General features: G+C 32.7%; 1 protein-coding gene across 2 annotated transcripts in view; it reads right to left on the reverse strand.

The window, feature by feature from the left end:
* Nucleotides 1–18,544, reverse strand: part of MYEF2 (myelin expression factor 2) — a 36,557-nt gene that overhangs the window by 2,886 nt on the left and 15,127 nt on the right. The window contains exons 6-16 of one of the 2 annotated variants that reach the window (XM_001165031.7): nucleotides 14,954–15,145; nucleotides 14,103–14,256; nucleotides 13,507–13,556; nucleotides 13,325–13,388; nucleotides 9,123–9,224; nucleotides 7,565–7,615; nucleotides 7,205–7,273; nucleotides 6,803–6,901; nucleotides 6,430–6,501; nucleotides 4,491–4,699; nucleotides 4,360–4,411 (exon numbers count right to left, since the gene is read on the reverse strand). In XM_001165031.7, the coding sequence (XP_001165031.2) occupies nucleotides 4,360–4,411; nucleotides 4,491–4,699; nucleotides 6,430–6,501; nucleotides 6,803–6,901; nucleotides 7,205–7,273; nucleotides 7,565–7,615; nucleotides 9,123–9,224; nucleotides 13,325–13,388; nucleotides 13,507–13,556; nucleotides 14,103–14,256; nucleotides 14,954–15,145 (1,114 nt within the window). The remainder of the gene's footprint in view (nucleotides 1–4,359; nucleotides 4,412–4,490; nucleotides 4,700–6,429; nucleotides 6,502–6,802; nucleotides 6,902–7,204; nucleotides 7,274–7,564; nucleotides 7,616–9,122; nucleotides 9,225–13,324; nucleotides 13,389–13,506; nucleotides 13,557–14,102; nucleotides 14,257–14,953; nucleotides 15,146–18,544) is intronic. The other variant, XM_510381.8, reaches the window with a different exon arrangement.

Here is an 18,544-nt window from a genome sequence, read left to right on the forward strand (position 1 = left end):
CAATTTAAAGATAAATGCAGCACAATTTCCAGAGTCCTCTTAATATCTTGAATGCTGGTACCTGAAAAAAAGCAAGTTTAATTAAAGAAGCTGTTGGTAAATGACAGCACCTTACACAGTTATTTTCAAAAGAACTGTGGAGGATTTTCAAGGGCTTTTAAGGTTAAAGGTTCTTCCTTATCTTAATTTTACCTAAAAACGTAGAGTTTTTCTTAAGTATCCCATCACAGATTTATCAGCAATAGTAAAGTTCACCTAAGCAAGAAATCTTCAAAACCTCAAAAGAAAATATGTCACTATTTCTTGCATAATCTGTCTCTCGATCTTTCAGGACAGTTTCTCTTTTTTGTTTTTCTCTTAAATTGCCTCTTTCAGTTTAGAAATCAGCACTCAGACCTCCAAATTCCTGACCTCACAATGACCTCAAAAATTTTCTAGTTGACAAGGTCCCTCAGCTAAGATACTTGAACTTTCTTACAGTTCTGATGTTCAAGCTATATGGACAGTAGCCCATAAATATTTGTTTTATGGTTAGACTGCTCCCCTAAAAAGAATCCCAGCAGTACAGAACCAGAAAGAGTTATAAATGTTCTAAGTTTCTTCCTGATCCTATAAAAACACCAACTGAAATATTTTCTTTTCTAAAGATAAATAATTGAGGAGAAAAAAATTAGTTTCAAATAGCTGATTAAAATCAGACCTGCCTGACTTTTTACATGCTCTGAGAACTTCCTCAACTAAGTTAAATATCTAATAATCTTGTACGATTCCAAGAAAACAAAAACAGGACTGATATTTTGGCAACAGCACAGGACAAAATAGTATGCCATGAGAAATCAGTATCACAGAATAATCAAACATATTGCTGTTACATATACTAGTAATAAAAAGGATTTGTCCCACAGTAAAAGAAACCTTTCTGTTTTATTTAACCCAGTCTATAAACATCTTGTGGGGTATATTTTGGGATATGCCAGTATAAAAACACATGTAAAAATAGACCAAATTAAAGGATGTTCAATAAAATCTACTGCCTACATGAAGTTAACACAACCACGGATGAAAACAGGAAAATCAGAAATTCTACGATAAGAAAACATAATAAGGATATAAGGGATAGAAAAGCAAAGTATTCTGTTGTTTCTTTACAAACAAAAGACAGAGCCTATCAATGAATGCTCATCATATATCATTTGTACTATTACTGCAATTTTACTGTTAAGTTATTCTAAAGTCCACTCAAAATGCTTGAAGCAGCAAGTACTTTAATCAATAAAATCTACCATAAGCCTCCATTTTCCATGCAGTTGACAAGCACACTGATATAGAAATACTACATAATGGAAATCTGTGGAACAAAGTTATATCTGTTTATATGGCTTATAGCAAGAATAATTGAGAATGGGTTTTCCTTGTGCTGAAGTTCTAAAATGTTATAGTCTTGCATCATACTGAGCCAGAAGGCCAGAATGCAGCTAAAGTATACAGATGACATGACATGGGAGCACATTTAAAAGACTATGCCCATTTGACCCTATTAGCACAAGCTGAAATGATGTGGGGTCCAATACTAAATAGGTTAATTTATTTATACTCAGCCTTTTTGAAAATGCATCTCTCTGAGGAATTACACAAGGCAAGATAAAAAGATAGATCTCTTTTGCTACAGGAAAGATGTGTATCTTACCAGCCTGGGGTCAAAAATGTTACCTTTAGGGGCTTGATGGAGCCAGAAAATAGCAGTTATATTCACTTATTTCTCATCTTGTTATATTTGGAAAGATCTGAAAACAATCTTTTCTGAATTACAAAGGCTGAGAAAATGTTCTATTGAGGGTAATATAACCCATAATATAACATTTACTCAGCCTTTGTAATTACTCCATCAAGAACAGTTAATCACTAGAGATAATTTATAAGCAGAGGGGGTTGCCAGTGGCACCCTTTACTGACAGATATTGTTTATGGGAGATGCATGGAGTACTACTAGATTCTTACTAAGAAGCAAGCAAGAGAATATACTTACTCTCTTTGGGCTTACAAGAAAAACAACAACAGAAGACTGCCTTTTACTGCCCAAGAGGCCATTACTGGCTTGCAGCATGTTAAAAAGAAATGTCTCATACTAAGAAAAAGATTTATAAATAAGTGACATGGCAGAAAAATGGATGGTTCAGTTCATACTAGCTAGATAATTTGTATAGTTGTCAATAGCTGGACACTTAATTCTATATTATTATAACTTTTCCATCAATGTAGTTCAAGGTTAAAAATAAGGGAGATATAGGGAATTGTGTAAATATGGTATTATCTTAATATAAAACCTAAGAGTCAGAAACTTTTACAAAAGAATTGATAAAACAAAAATCATTAATCTTAAAATATAATTATAATCGAAAAAGGATTATAAGAATAGAGCTAAAATAGCAAAGTAAAGAATAATAATTTAACCATTATTTTATATGGCTAACATACTATAAAAATTTTCTATGTAGATTTGAATGCTTTTTCCTTTCAAAAAATGTCTTGCAATTGCTGATGTCCTCATGTCAAAACAATGCCACTCCAACCAGAAGCCCACCAAACACTTGAAGTTTGCTGCAAGCCTTGCTCATATCTAACCTCAAACGGAAAGCAGCCTACAAAGAATAAAGAACAGTCAACTCAACAATGGTCACCTTTTCATTGTCATTTCTTTGTCCTGCTTTGCTCTTTATCTTGCTAAGTTTCATTTCTACTTTTAACATAATGTCATATCTCATTTGGAGATTTTTTTTTCACTCAAACTAAATCAACACAGATTATACTTGCTGCCACTGCTCCTCATTTGATGTATTTCACTAAGACCCTGTATACATTCTTTCCTCTGTAGTCTACAGGATTCATGGCCAGACACTGCTTACTCATTCTGGTAGATCTTCTTACTCCTGCAAAGAAGACCAATACCTCAAGGCCACTTTACTATTTTGCTTTCTCTTAGTGGTGACTATTAACCAGTTAACTTGTTTTCAACAACTTTTTCTTGAATTTTTGATTAGTTCAAAATAAAAGGATGATCAAGAAAGAGAGTCAACAGAACATCCTAGACAAATTCATGTTGTATGTTCTTTGAGGGCAGGAGCATCTCACTTTGTTCACCTTCAAAATTCTAGGGCCTAACAGACTGCCAAAAATATGTTTGTGGATTTAATGAATAAATTACTGAATAAATGAACATCTACCCAGAATGCTTAACTTATAAACTTTTCATAAACTCTTACCATACGTACAGAGGCAATAAAAGGAGCTAAGATAAAAAGACAATTCTTGCCTTCAAGAGCTTCCACGTAGGATGGACGAAAACTTGAACAAATAACTATTAATATAATAAAAGCTACAAAAGAGTCAGATATAAAGAAATATGAGATAATATTATCTCTGTAGTGGCCACAAAGGCTATTTTGTGACAGAACACTAAACCTATTCCTTCATGACCTCAGAAATTATATATATGCTATCTTATGTAATTTCCTATTGTGACTACAGTCGCTGAGATTCCATGCAATAGCAGAAAAATATTAATACTAGCAAAAAATATTTTACTTTATAACACTCACATGAATTCTCCCATTATTGCAAAAGAAAGAAAAAGTGAGAATTTAGTCAATTAAGATATTTGTAACAAAAGTTAAGTATGGTATATAAAAAGCTCTTTTTTAAAAGTGATAAACCACCTAATCTTCCACAGACCTATGGAACACATTAAGGTTGTATAAGTAGTATCATTATAGTTAAGAACAGTTTATAAAAGAATAAGAAGGGCAACCAAAATGTACCCATGTCCAAGGCATTCCTGACAGTGGGTTGTATGCTACCAGCTAGGTTTCCTGTGTTGGGTAGGAATACAGTGTATGTAGAATGGGTCTCACCTATTAACTCCTTTATCAATTGGACATCAGAATCTCAGTTGGTTATGCTGATAATCCCCTGCACTATACTATAAACAAGGAAATAAATATACTATTTATTAATATTTCTCATGAGAAAAAAAGTTTAATGCAAAGAATGATAATATATTTATCTTTTTAAAATGAGGTAATAAAATAAGCCCTATCTTTATTAACAGAAAACAATGATAGGGTATATCCTAAACCTTGTTACCTAAACCTTGTTATTACCTAGTAGTAATAGCACTGCTCTAAGTCAAAACATAGTGAAATAATTCATTTATTTGAAGTGGAATTAGACCTGGCACACTATCAAGACTATCCAGGAATAGGCATCTGGATAGGCAAAGGTCTAAACACAGTGTATAAAAGTTTAAAACCAATTTTCCTCCATAATCAATATCAACATATCTGCAGTCATTTGCATACTTACCACACTGACTGAATTTCTCTTTTAGTTTCTGCCAAGTCAAGTCAAAAGGTAGCTAGAATGAAAAGAGGTATTAGTAACATATATACAAGAAAAAAAAGAATTTCAATTATCCTTAATATTTATTTGCTTACATTTCTGACAAATATCTGGTTGCCTTTGGAGCCTATTCTCTCTCTCATTCCGCTTCCCATTGGACCCGATAAAAATCCTCGATCCATATCGATGCTCCTTTCCAGTATAGCTCCTATACCTGGTCCCATTCTATCAAAGCTGGAACTCATCCGGTCCAGTCCCATCCCCATTCCTCCAGTCACACTGTTCATGCCACCCATTCCACCACCTGGATTTTCAAGAAAGGACGGGGGGATTTGGGAATTTTGTGTTTTTGTTTCAAAAACATAAGGAAAAGGAGAAGAGAAAGGAGGAAAAGAAGAGGAAATAAACATTTTTGAGAAAGAAGGGGGAAATTAATTTGTTTATATAATTAAATAATATACAAACATAAAATTATTTTCATACAGATAACAACTTTCCAAAGAACAGAATTTGCTTACATATACATTTAGTTAGCTGAGAAATTCTAGCCACTGTATAAATACATTATACATATATAACTGTATAAAATTGTATTCTGATCACTAAATATATCATATAAATATATAAATCCTCTACCAATCACTGCTTCCAATAACAGGACAGTTGTTCTGATCCTTATTTTTATTTTCCAATCATATCAAGCATAATAATTGCTAAAATAAAGATACACAGAGATAAATGCAAATTATTACAACTCTAGCACTCAAGCCGCTCTCATCATACTCTCCTACAAGTAAATACTCCTTTCCTAGCTTATCTTTCACCTCAGCATCTTCACCTCTGTTTCCCAGTTTTTATTCTCATGGTAATTCAATACTCATAGCAAAACGTAACTTTTAATCTCAATATTATACGGAACTTGTCAAGGGAACAAAAAATGCTATCACTTCCCGTTAGCCAGAGCTTAAGAATTTAGCTCCGAACTCATACCTACTTCATTCTTATGCACTGACTCGATTTCCTGTCCTTTTCAATTGCTCCCATCTTACTCATTATCAAACCTTTTGTCTTGTATGTAATATCCCCAAACATGGAAATTCTAAAAATTAACATCACCCTCAAATTGGCTTTTTGTGAATAACCAATATAAAATCAGGGAAACAGAAGTACAAACACTGAGATAAAAGAGGAAGGTAAGGAAGTTAGGACTAATAGGAAATGGCTGAGGCTAAAAGATGATGGAAGGAGGAATAAAAGGAGCAAGATACAATGGAAGTAGACGTCTTCAGCTGACAGGATTTTAGAATTTACTCTTAGAATAGTTTAAATAAGTTGTATTTTCTATTTGTGAAATTTGATCAATTAAAGGAAGTCAATAAAGTATGGAGAGCTCAGAGACATGTCCCAGTAAGCAAAAGAGGTTAAAAAAATAAATAAATAATCCATGTATTCAGGCTTAATATAAGGCCTAAAAGGTAGGAGTGGAAATAGACGGATGGGAGATTCAGCATTCCCCAGTGTTGCAACTACTCTTGATGCTATTACAGGAAAGGTTCAAGAGGAAAAGAATTAAGTACCTCTTTCAACCTTAGCCTGACTCAAGCTCAGGAGATGCCTAAGAGTGCTATATCTGCATTTACCAAAAGACATAGATGTTTACAAATAAAATAAGCTAGTCACTAATAGCTATTATAGAAAATAAGCAAGGAAACAAAGTTGGTGCTAAAGCAAAACTTGCTCCTGAAACATGATCAGAGAAATCCCCAGATTCCTTAGTTGGAAAGAAGGTTCTTGGATTGGCTGTTAACACATAGTTCAGAAATATCAAAAAAGTAAAATTCAAACAGTTAATTTAGAAATTTCAAACAATAATCAAACAGAAAGGCTTTGCTCAATTATCAAGGTTTCTCAAATTATAGCAAGACACATTAACGTATAAGAACAAAGTATTACTATACTACAATAACTACTCTTGCAAAGTCTTTGCAAGCACTCAAATATTACCGAATAAATTCTAGTAAAATTTAAACCTACTTATTCCAGATCCTACTGGACCCATGTTAGAAGCTCCTATTCTTCCTGCAAACCCTCCAATCATTGCACTGCCTAAACAAGGATGGAAAGATAATATACTAATTAATTTTAAATAATCATACTTTAAAATTCCCAAGGTACTATGTGCTCTGATTTACAATAAATGAAAAGCATAAAGTCTTCTGAAAATAGAGTTCAAATATGTAAGATGTTGAAAAAGAGAGCTAGCATATTAAAATCCTTAAAGTGTTTTCTTCAGGTAATAAGTTGTATAAAACATTATGATTTTCTGATTTTTCATAAAAAAAGAGAAACCAAATTTCGAAAATTATAGCCTACAAAAAGAAAAGGAGAAGTATGCAGCCAGCCCTACCAAGTCTACCAAAGGAATCTCCAAAGCCTCGATTTATTCCAATATCACCACGTCCAAAATCTCGCTCCATGCTACTAGTCATCGCACCACGGTACAGCTCTGAAAAAATTGTGCAACAAATTAACCTTTTCAAATATATCAATACATGTTGAAAACATTCAGGAATGTATCTAAATTATGAAAAGACAGCGTAAGTCACAAATATAAAATAGTCTGTCATTTACCCAATTTACCTCACATGCCACACATATCATCCCCATTCCCCAGGCCTGTCCTTATCCCCTAGTGCCTATATGCCTTCTGAAGACATTTTTAGCACACATTCCTAAGTTATAGGGGGGAAATATTAATAATAGGGAAAACTAAATATGCACACACTTTCCACTGCATACATTTACCTACCTCCCATTCGGCCAACTCCTCCAAATCCTCCCATGCTATTCATTGCTTCCAGACCACCAAACCCTATTCCTATGGAATAAAGATTAATTTTGAGATCCGACTGTCAGTCATGTAGCTGAAAGATACGTTTCGTAAATGTTAAATCTCACCAGTAAGCTCTTCATCCACCCTACCTTGTGCAGCTACTTCTTAACACATCACCTTCCTTTAAGTATGTACCAGGCTCAATTTCTGCTAGCAGCCTTTAGAACATGAGCCAACAATAAACCATGACTTTTTTTTCATGGAATTCTCAACACAGTTTCTAGTTTATTGAAAATGGTGATGGGTACATACAAAAAAACAAATCTTTATACATACCTCCTCCAATTCTATTCATTCCTCCAAAACCTGGACCATCCATTCCCATACCTCAAATAAAATACACAGTATGTACTTTAAGTATATTTTATTTTTATGACTAAAAGATGATATAATGCATTATAGCAAAATAGATACCACTGGTATAACCACAATGAAACACTAGAGAAGCGGTAGGGTACAGGAGGCATGGTTTAAAGTGCTATGCCATAGCAGCTGTCTAATCATGAATCTTCAAAAGGGTTTCTTTGAACATTTATCAGACAAGAAAGCAAAATTCACTAGTAACACCCACAACATTCAGTTAGAGAATATCTAGAACTAGGTAATCATTCACTTTTTTTTCCACAATAAACACAGAAATACTACTATCAATGATTTTTTTTTTCCAGCATAGACACAGAAATAGCATTACAGCAGATTTAGAGATCAGGCCAGAATGTAAGGACTCTCTAAACATCGCAGTTAAAAGAGCAGTAAAAATTTTCAAAATATAAATAGTATGTATTTAGGAGAGGGTAGGTAGGTGTGAGAGTCTAAGGGTAAGGGAGAAAACTTGTTTGGATCAGAATGATTATGATAATGAGCCTCATAATTTAAAGTGTGACTACAGCATCTTGACAAAATAGGAATCTGATAGCATTTATTAGTCCATCAATTAAAACAGTAATTCACAAAGTATGGTCCAGGGACTCTTGAGGGTTCAATAGGTCAAAACTATTTAAGTCACCAAATACTACTAAGACATTATTTGATGTTTTACCCTCATTCTCTTGAGTTTAAGGTGTAATTTTCCAAACACTATATGATGTACAATATCACAAAAAACTAAAGTGCAGAAACAGATATAACAGCAATATTAAGCCAAACATTAAAAAGATGTGTGGAAAGGTAAAACAATGCCACTCTCCTCACCAATTTCTTTTTTGCATTGAAAAATAGTTTATTTTCTTAAAGCTTTTATGTATGTTAATGTGTAATGAGTTTATCATTTTTTAATATGTAATTTTTTTAATTTCTAATTTTTCATTTATAATACAGTAAATACTGGTAATTATAACTACATAAACAAAGCATTTTTGGGTTCTCAACAAATTTTAAAATATAAAAGGGTCCTAACACCAAAGTTTAAAAACCAATCTCTAAAAATGAACTGTGAGTTCTTCCAGGTGAGCAGCCAAATAACTACCTGAAAAGCCACCTTCCCAAATGGATAAACAGATTTTAGTTGCCTATGATATGGTAGCATTTCAGCTACTCCATAAATACTGTTCATAGATGATATATTTTCCTTCTGCCTTCAAGACATTTCAAAATCCAAAATGCTAAAAGGCTAGCTACAACATAGCTGGCCCCAAAGAAACCCTCCTGACTTCTGCCTATCTCTTTCATGTTAGCTGTGCTCAAGGTTTCATTCCTTTTTCAGAATGAAGTGACACCGTAAATATCTAACTATTAATTAGAGTCCTTTAAACATTATTACAGACCACATCAATGGAGGCTTTATTAGCTAGCATATGTATCATTTAAAAAGAAAAGAGGAAGTTAGAATACTCACCACCTGGACCTAAATTTCCCATTACTCCACCTATGTTCAACTGGCTGGCACTAATAGGCTGTCCACCCGGACCAAGTCCCATCCCAATGCCTCCAAGACCACCTAAAACAAAAATGAGAACAATCATTACAAAGACCCATATATGATTAACTAATTGGCAATAAAATTTTTTAAAAAGCTATATACCTGTAGTAGTATCTTTAAAATTTCTGCAAATTTTCAAATAAAAGCACTGGTTCTTGTTTTTATCTAGAAAGCAGCACACTGAAGCCCGACTATAAAATCATTTATTAATGAGAAGTGTTTTATGAAATAAAACATGATATAATACAAAGTACACCTTATATCCCACTTAAAGGTACACTGAAAGGAATAATAAAATACCTAGAGGATTTTGAATAATATCATATCACCTTATATATGGCACAAATATCTGAAAATGAGCATCTTGCCCAAATTTGTAGACCCACTTAAAATTTGATAATTACTTTTTAAATGGTTCAAATCAAACTAAAAAGTCAATAACCATGAAAGTATAACACTGAATAAGGCAAATATTATATTACCTAGTTTTCTCATTGATATAAATATTTATTTATATTTATATGGCAACTTAAGTGTTTCCACATCTATTGTCCATAGAAGAGGAAATTTTTGAGACCTTAGGTTGCTTGCATAATGACATGTAGCTGATTTTAAGACTTTGGTCTTTGCTGTCAAACTGCACAAACTGCACAGGAAGGACAGATTACTTATAAAGAAAGGACGATTCAACAAATAGCTGAGTTAATAGCAACAGTGTAAACATGAAGACTGTAGAATACTTTCAAAGTGCTTAGAGAAAATAATTATCAATCTTTATACAAGTTAAACTATCTTTGAAAATATTTAAAACCCAAAATTGAGAGAATTTACTAATAAAAGATCCTCACTTAAAAGAGCTTCTAACATATATGCTTCAGGGGAAAAAAATTAGTGCCAGAGTCTATAAAAGCAGAGGAGTGATGACACAAGAAAATGGTAAATAACATTGTCTAATCTGCAGGACAGAAAAAAAAAAATAGTACAGAACTAATAATACAGAACTAAAATGCTGAGCAATGATAGTATAATTCAGTAGGAAAGTGACTGTATCCAAAGGTCACTCTACTATTACATAAAAGAATAATTATATTAACTTCAGGCTTCACAGAAATATTAAAATATCCAGAACAATCCAAGATAGGAGAAAAATAAGTATTTGTAAGACAAAAAAAAAGACACAATATAATGGAAATTAATCCAAATGAACCAATACATGTGAAGAAATTGAACTCTTCAATTTCATGGTGAAAAAAACTATCAAAGTGATTTTTTTAAAAAGTCTAAGCCCAGCAATAACACCCTTTATAAGGGGCATGCCTGAAACAGTAAAAAAATAGGAAAAATGTACCAGGCAAGTACTAAACAAAATAAAGCTGCTGTACGTACATTAAAATGAGACCAAAGACTCAAAGTAATTACTAGAGAAAAAAGTCACCCTATAAAATTTTTAATTCACTAGGAAAATATATCAATTCTAATCTAGATGCACCTACTAAGCTAGCTTAAAAATATTTAAGTAAAAACAAGAAAAAGTAGACAAATCCACTATTCTATTGGGCAATTTTACCAGACACATAAGATAATAAGATAAACAGTGTTACAGCAGAAAAAGTATTGGATCTAAGACAATTTAAATGATTAGCAAACTTGATTTAATGAACATATATAGATCACTGCACTCACCAACTGTACCCAGAATACTTAAGAAAAATGTGCCATATGGTAGGCCATCCATAAGTCCAAATGAATTCCAAAGAATCACACTCACATATAAACCATGTTCTCTGACCACATTGAAATGAAAAAATACAAAGGAAAAAAAAAAAAACTCATACATTTGGAAATTGAAAACTTCCATTTTCAAATAATACATGGCTCAATAAGAAATCATAATGGTAATTTTTTTTTTTTTTTTTTTTGAGACAGAGTCTCCCTCTGTCACCCAGGCTGGAGTGCAGGGGCACGATCTCAGCTCACTGCAACCTCTGCCTCCCAGGTTCAAGCAATTCTCCTGCCTTAGTCTCCTGAGTAACTGGGACTACAGGCATGCGCCACCATGCCTGGCTACTTTTTTTTGTATTTTTAGTAGAGACGGGGTTTCACCATGTTGGCCAGGCTGATCTCGAACTCCTGACCTCAAGTGATCCACCTGCCTGGGCCTCCCAAAGTGCTGGGATTACAGGTGTTAGCCACCATGCCCGGCCCATAATGGTAATTTTTAAATACTCTAAAAACTGACCCATCATAAAAATGCTCCATAGCAAAACCCATGTACTAACTTTATAGTCATAACTGCTTATATTAGAAAGGAAAAGCTACCAATTTGAAGTAAGCATTCAACTTAAGGAGTTAGGACAAAAACAAACTAAACCCCAATAAATAGAAGGAAAAAATAATAAGGCTAAGTGCAGAAATTAGAAATACAAAACATCCAAATTCAGTTATTTGAATACTCTATTAAAACTGACAAATTTCTAACAAAATTAACCAACAAAAAAATAAAAATTGCATTCAGAATTTTTAAAACAGAAACATAGATGTAGCAAAATCTTAAGAGATAATTTAAGCCAAAATATTTGAAAATGAACAAAAACAGAAAAAATCCTTAGAAAAATAGACATTACAAAAATTGACTCAAAAAAAAAGACAGAAAATATAAACCATCAGTAGTTAAAAACTTCCCAGAAACAACAGAGGAAGGCCAGTTTTACACATAATTTCTAGCAAATATAAAGAGAACATATAATTCTGATAAAAAATAGCAAATACTTTACAACTTAATACACAATAACTAAAAATTAAAATAACCTAAAAAACAGAAAAATGTATAAAATGTGGTATCAGCAGCTAAAATGAAGAAACTAGAGCTACATCTATCAACATAAATGAATCTCAAAAACAATTTAAAAAAAAAAGCAAGTCACATAATACATTATGATATCACTCAAACAAAATTTTAAATCCAACAAAACAATTCCCTATGTTTATGGATGTACAAATGTGTAGTCAAATTATTAAAACCTAAATGATAAATACTCTATCCATAAGTTGTTTCCTCTGGATAAGGCATAAGTTGAAAGATGGGCAAGGGAGATGAGGAAGCTCCATTTTACCGTAAAATTTTATTTATTTTAAAGAAAAAAATCTACAACAAATACGGCATATGATAACTACATGAGTAATTTTACTTTTGTCTGTATATTTAAGATTTCTTATAAGAATACTTTAAAAACCAGAGAAGATGCAGTGAAATAGTAAAAACAATAGCTAATATTTATTGAGTGTTTACATTATGCCAAAATGATTCTAAGTGCTTTACATATATTAATTCATGTAATACTCATGTCAACCCCATGACGTAGACACTATTATTCTCCCCACTTTTCAAAGGAGGCACTGAGACACAGAGGCACTGAGACACATAATACAATAAGTATATTACACTGTTATAGTCATTTTGGAAAACAATTTGATAATACTAACCCATGAGAACTGTAAATCTACTTCAGAATATCTGTCTGAAGGAAGTACTCAAAAACATTACAAAGATTTGTGAACAAAAAGGCATGTGTTACTCTGTGGTTACTCAAAAGAAAAGTTAAAACACCTAAAATACAGAACAGTGAAATAGTTATGGAACATCTATATGATAGACTATTATACTACCAATAAAAATATTTGAAAAGAATCTTCAACATGAAAAAATGCTTATACTCTAATGTTAAACAAAAAATAATTCAAAATTATTTTTGTTCCCAACTATGTAAAAAATATACATAGCGGGCTAGAAGAAAATACACAAAAATGTTATAATGAGGTTACCCACAGATGGTGAAATTACAGAGGACTTTTTTTCCTTCAAGTGTATAAATTTACCAAACATTTTAGAATGTATTGCTGATTAGTCAGGAAAAGTTACCAAAGAGAAAAAAAAAATGGCACGTAACACTTATCTTCTCAGTCTTCCTAATCAATAGCGCCAAACTATCTTCATAACTCCAAACTAATCCCAAATTGTGAGAAACTAGGATGTAGGCACAAAAACAAAGTGTTGCTTAGCACATAATAAAACAAACCAAAAAAAGCCTATGTTGTTTCTCATAATAGCTTTTACTTACGTGGTAATTGTGGTGTTTTACCATCATGTGAACGGTACTCTTCATGAGGAACAGACTTGTCATCCTAATTGCAAGAAAGTTTATAATATGGTTAACATATTACCACAAAGAACTGTAATGTAGAAGAGAGCCAATAAAAGATCTGAAGAGGTTGGAGGTTGAGGTGATATACAGGAACTCACCATTTTCACATGCATAGGTCTATCAAATAAAAACTGCCCATTGAACATAGCTGTTGGTTCAGTCAAGGAAAGTCAGTTAAGATAACTATAAAATTATAACAGAACACAAACTAATTTTTAATAATCTTAGAGTCCAACTATCTCTGATATTTTAATTAACATCTTTAATACTTATTGATATTAGCCACTTTCATATACTCAAAAAAATATTCAATTCTTTGCTTTACGGTTTTATTTCATCAATAAGATGTATTTTTAATTCAACCATTGAAAAAGGTAAACTTGTAAGGCTTCGCTTAAAGTAACTGCATTAATATACAATAGATTACACAATTGTTAAATGCATGTATACAATTAATTGTGGTAGGAAGAAAGAAAAGAAAAAACTTCATACCAGCCCTGTACAATATGGCCAATTCAAGTTTTAAGAGTGACTTTAATACTTGGACCTACTAAGGGTTTTATTTGCTGGAGACTAAAGTCTAACACACATCTCTAAGCCAGGCAACCTTAAATTCAATTACCCCCCGCCAAAACAAAGGTGGTATTATGCTTCTTCAACCTCATAAACAATGCTGAAATGTAAATCAGGATACAAATTGCTTGAACTGCTTCAATTGCTTGCTCAAAAGTGACAGTGCCCATTCCTCTGCTCTTGCCATCTTTGTCTTCTTTAATATCTGCCCGCTTCACAGTTCCAGCTATGCTGAACACTTCCTTTAGCTTCTTCCAACCAACTTTGAAGTCAAGCTTAATATAAAATTGTATAAAGTTACATACCTAATAAATCCGTCTCCCCATCTGTAAATACAAAAAATCTTTTCTAAACTCTTAAAACCATAAAGAACCATAATTCTAGTTCAACAATATATTGATAATGTTCAAATTTTAAAACATCTTCAGTTGCTTAAAATCATTTAAGCTACGTCTACATTGTTCCTTATCCTTATTTTTTTTAATTTTCAAAATCATCTCTCAACTGCTCAAACCTATTTTGTACATTTGAAACTTGCATATCTATTTTTACCAAGAGAAATCCAGATTTTGAAAAGTATTGTTTTCACTGACTTTCAGATGCTTAGAACAAATAACAAACCAACTATGGCATGCATATTCACAAATATCAAGACTAAAAAAAGAAATCCATTTACCAATATAAACCAAAACACATACAATTTCAAGAACTGCTTGAATGTGTATAAACTGCACAGTTCCATGTTTAAAAAATCCAAATAGTTGTATTTAAACTCTAACCTTGTGCGTGTCTGTGTGTGGTATATATATATATGTATGTATATACGTCAATTGATTTTGAGTTTACAATAATTACTATTTCACTTACTTTAGTTAAAAATAAGCAAAATGTTCTATAAACCTGTAACTCATTCATTTAATCAAATTAGCTATCTATCTGAATGACAAATTTTAGACTAAAGCTTGAACTTACATTGGCAACAAAAATTGTGGAACCAAGTCTACCGGCCTGCAAATTACTGATGACTTCAGGAGGAATGTTTGGATTATTGAGAATGGAAGGTGGTAAATTCATCAACCCTGATCCCATATCAGGGACGTGTCCTCCTGGAAATGATCCTCCTGTTCGCTGCAATGCCCTACGAGCATTTTCTCCATCAGGATCCTATAACACACATTGAATGTTAAATTCCACTAAATACATCACTAATTCTACAAAATTAAAATAACAATTTAAATTCTACAGTAGCTATCCTGTCTGGCTCAAATTATTGACCCTCTTGAAGAGTGAGCTTTTTTCTCATCCAGAGAATTGAGTCCCATAAAAACCTGTGGATAAACAAAATATTTCAGCCTCCAGAGATGTCAGTTAATTTTTTTTTTCCAATCACTAAAGCCACTTAAGAACTTGAAATTAGTTTAATTTTGCTCTCACACTAGGGTACATGTATACATACATGTAACTCAAAGAAGAGTGAAGTACTCACTGCAACTTTTCTTTCCAAAATGTAGGAATGGTCAATTCTCACTATTGGATGCCCAATGGAATGCCAAATTCAGACTAATTCAAAGCTTTTCAATACTGGAACAGACTGTTATAAAACCCAAATACTGGGGTAGAGGATAGGATGGCCGATTGTAATCTGTAAATTTTATTCCTGAACAAAATACAATTACCCACCTTCTAAACTCTTACCTTCTTCAACAATGATTATAATCTGAGATGGAGGAGAGGAGAGATAAAGGAGGGCTAAGTGTCCAAGTGAGAAATGATATTAAACATTGTTTTTTTGTTAGGTTCATTAATTTTTTAAGAGAAACACCCTACCTTTAAACAAAACCAAACATACACACACACACACACACACACACAAACATAAATGTACTTCTCACTCATCCCACTAGGTGGAATACTAAAAAACAAAAATAAATAAACAAAAACCACATAAACACATTGATAGACTATCATCTGCAATGCCAAATGATTATGTTAAAGGTAATCACCCCATCATCACTTCTCCATTTTTAGGCTAAGATGAAGTGTAAAGGTAACCATCAAATCTACTTTGCTGGCCTCAGTCTGGGAATACAGTACTAATAAAAAGAAAGTCAAGTGATTTTAATAAATTCTCTAGGATGGCTGGAGAATAAAAGGTGGAAACGTAAAATAATAAAACCATTCTGGCTTGCAACATATTTCTTCACTATGAAGGAATAAAAAGGATTACAAAAGAAAAAAAATGTATCAAAGAATGCTTCAAAACATATAAGTTAATAAATAAATTCTTCAGGCCTGAGGATTCAAAAAGAGGTAAAAATACAAAATTTAGGACAGTGGCTACCTATGGGGAAGAAAGATAACTCAGAAGAGAAGATGTTTCTTGAACTAGTATAGTAAGCTATTTCGGTTGTTTGTGCTTATAACATTAACAAGATGTATTGCTGTGTTGATCTGTCTTTTATATACATATATATGACAGAAATATATACACATACAATACATGCATACATACATAAAACATATATAAAATAAAATTTATATAAAACAAACCACCTACTATATAACATGACTTTTACTCTTCTTTTCCCCTTGCTGTCAGCCTGCTGGTTACTGACTGCTATTGCTTTTGGAGGGCCTACAATAGCAGTTTATAACTGCTACTATTCTGCATTTAATTAAATGAAAAAAAATGTAACTCTAAAGTCTGTTAAGGAACATTGGAAATACACCTTCCTTAGACTTTCCTCAGTAGCAGTTCTAAGCATTCATTCCATCCACCCCTCTATAAATTAGATATCCCAGGAAAGGGACTGCCAAAGTGACATTAATTCAAAAAAGTCAACTGAATAAATCCCTCATCATTTAGCTAGGCCAAATTTAGCCTTTTTTTTTTCTCTTAAAAAAGTTAAAAATGGCGGCATCCTCTTTCAACTTGGATTATATAACTCCAGGGTCTCTGAAATATTACTGAGGATCTACAATGTGCTGAAACTTAAAAGAACACAATAACATGATATTTCGCATCCAATATTATATGGAAGTTTATTGGATGATATTTAGCATCCAATAAACTTTTTTTTTCCAATAAAAGAAAAAGACACTAAGAATCTGTAGTACATGTCCTTTGAAGAGAAACAGAAAACATAAAACAGAAAATTGTCAGGTTGGTGCAAACGTAAATGCAGTTTTTGCCATTATTTTAATTCAAAGCTTTTTTTAATGGCAAAAACTGCATTTACTTTTGCACCAACCTAATTTAATCCTCAAAATAATCATTCTGATTATTATAATTTAAAGAAAATTAAGATACCAATATATTTCTGAAGCACTGGCCCTGGCTTATGCATAAAAACCACCAAATAATTGGCTGACACAAACCACAACAGTCAAAATTTTCTCTGCTAATTCTATACATTCCTGTTAGTAACTTTTTAAATAATAAACCCCAGACTCAAACAGGACTAGAATAATTTGGAAGCAAATTCAAATAAAGGTATCTGGGATACATGTTATATGTTGGTAGCATGGCCTTTGATTTCAAGCTATTATCTCACACTCAGGAACAAAAGACTCTTGGACAGGAGTAACAATTATCATTACTAAAGCTAACATTTATTATGTAGCTAAAATATTTTGAGCACTGTGCTTAGTGCTTTGTACACTAGTAATATCACAAGCATAATAAATAGCCAACACTAAATGGTTTACATATATTAACTCTTCGAGTCCTGATAGCACTATGAGGTAGGTGCTATCATTACTCCCATCTTAGTAATTATGAAAACAAAGGAGAAAGTTTAAGTAATTTGCCCTGAATTAGAGAGGTTCTCTGATGCCAGCACATAAGTTCTTTACCATGTATCTCATTTAATCCTCATAAAAATCCTATTAGGTAAATAAAAGCACATTTCATTTTATTGTGCTTCACTTTACTGTGCTTTGCAGATATTGCACTTTTTGCAAATTGAAGGTCTGTGACAACCCCGTGTCCAGCAAGTCTATTAGCACCATTTTCCCAACATGTGCTCACTTTGTGTCTCCATATCACATTTTGGTAATTCATGCAATATCTCAACCTTCTTCATTATTATCTGTTATGGTGATCTGTGATCAGTGATCTTTGATGTTTTAATTGTTTTGGGGCACCATCAACCGTGCCCAAATAAAACAGCGAACTTAATCAATAAATGTTCTGACTGCTCCACCGACCAGCCGCTCCCCATCTCTCTCCGTCGCCTCAGGCCTCCCTATTCCAAGACACAATAATATTGAAATTAGGTCAGTTAATAACCCTAAAATGGCTTCTAAGTGTTCAAGTAAAAGAAAGAGTTGCAAGTCTCTCACTTTAAATCAAAAGCTAAACATGATTAAGCTTAGTGAGGAAGGCATGTCAAAAGTTCAGACAGGTGAAAAGCCGGGCCTCTTGCATCGAAGTTCCTGAAGGAAACTTAAAGTGCTGCTCCAGTGAACGCACGAATGATGAGAAAGTGAGACAGCCTTAATGCTGTTTCAAAAACAGGTAAAAACACAAAATTTAAGATACCGGTTACCTTTGGGGAAGAA

The sequence above is a fragment of the Pan troglodytes genome, chromosome 16, assembly GCF_028858775.2.
Source record: "Pan troglodytes isolate AG18354 chromosome 16, NHGRI_mPanTro3-v2.0_pri, whole genome shotgun sequence".
NCBI lineage: Eukaryota > Metazoa > Chordata > Mammalia > Primates > Hominidae > Pan > Pan troglodytes.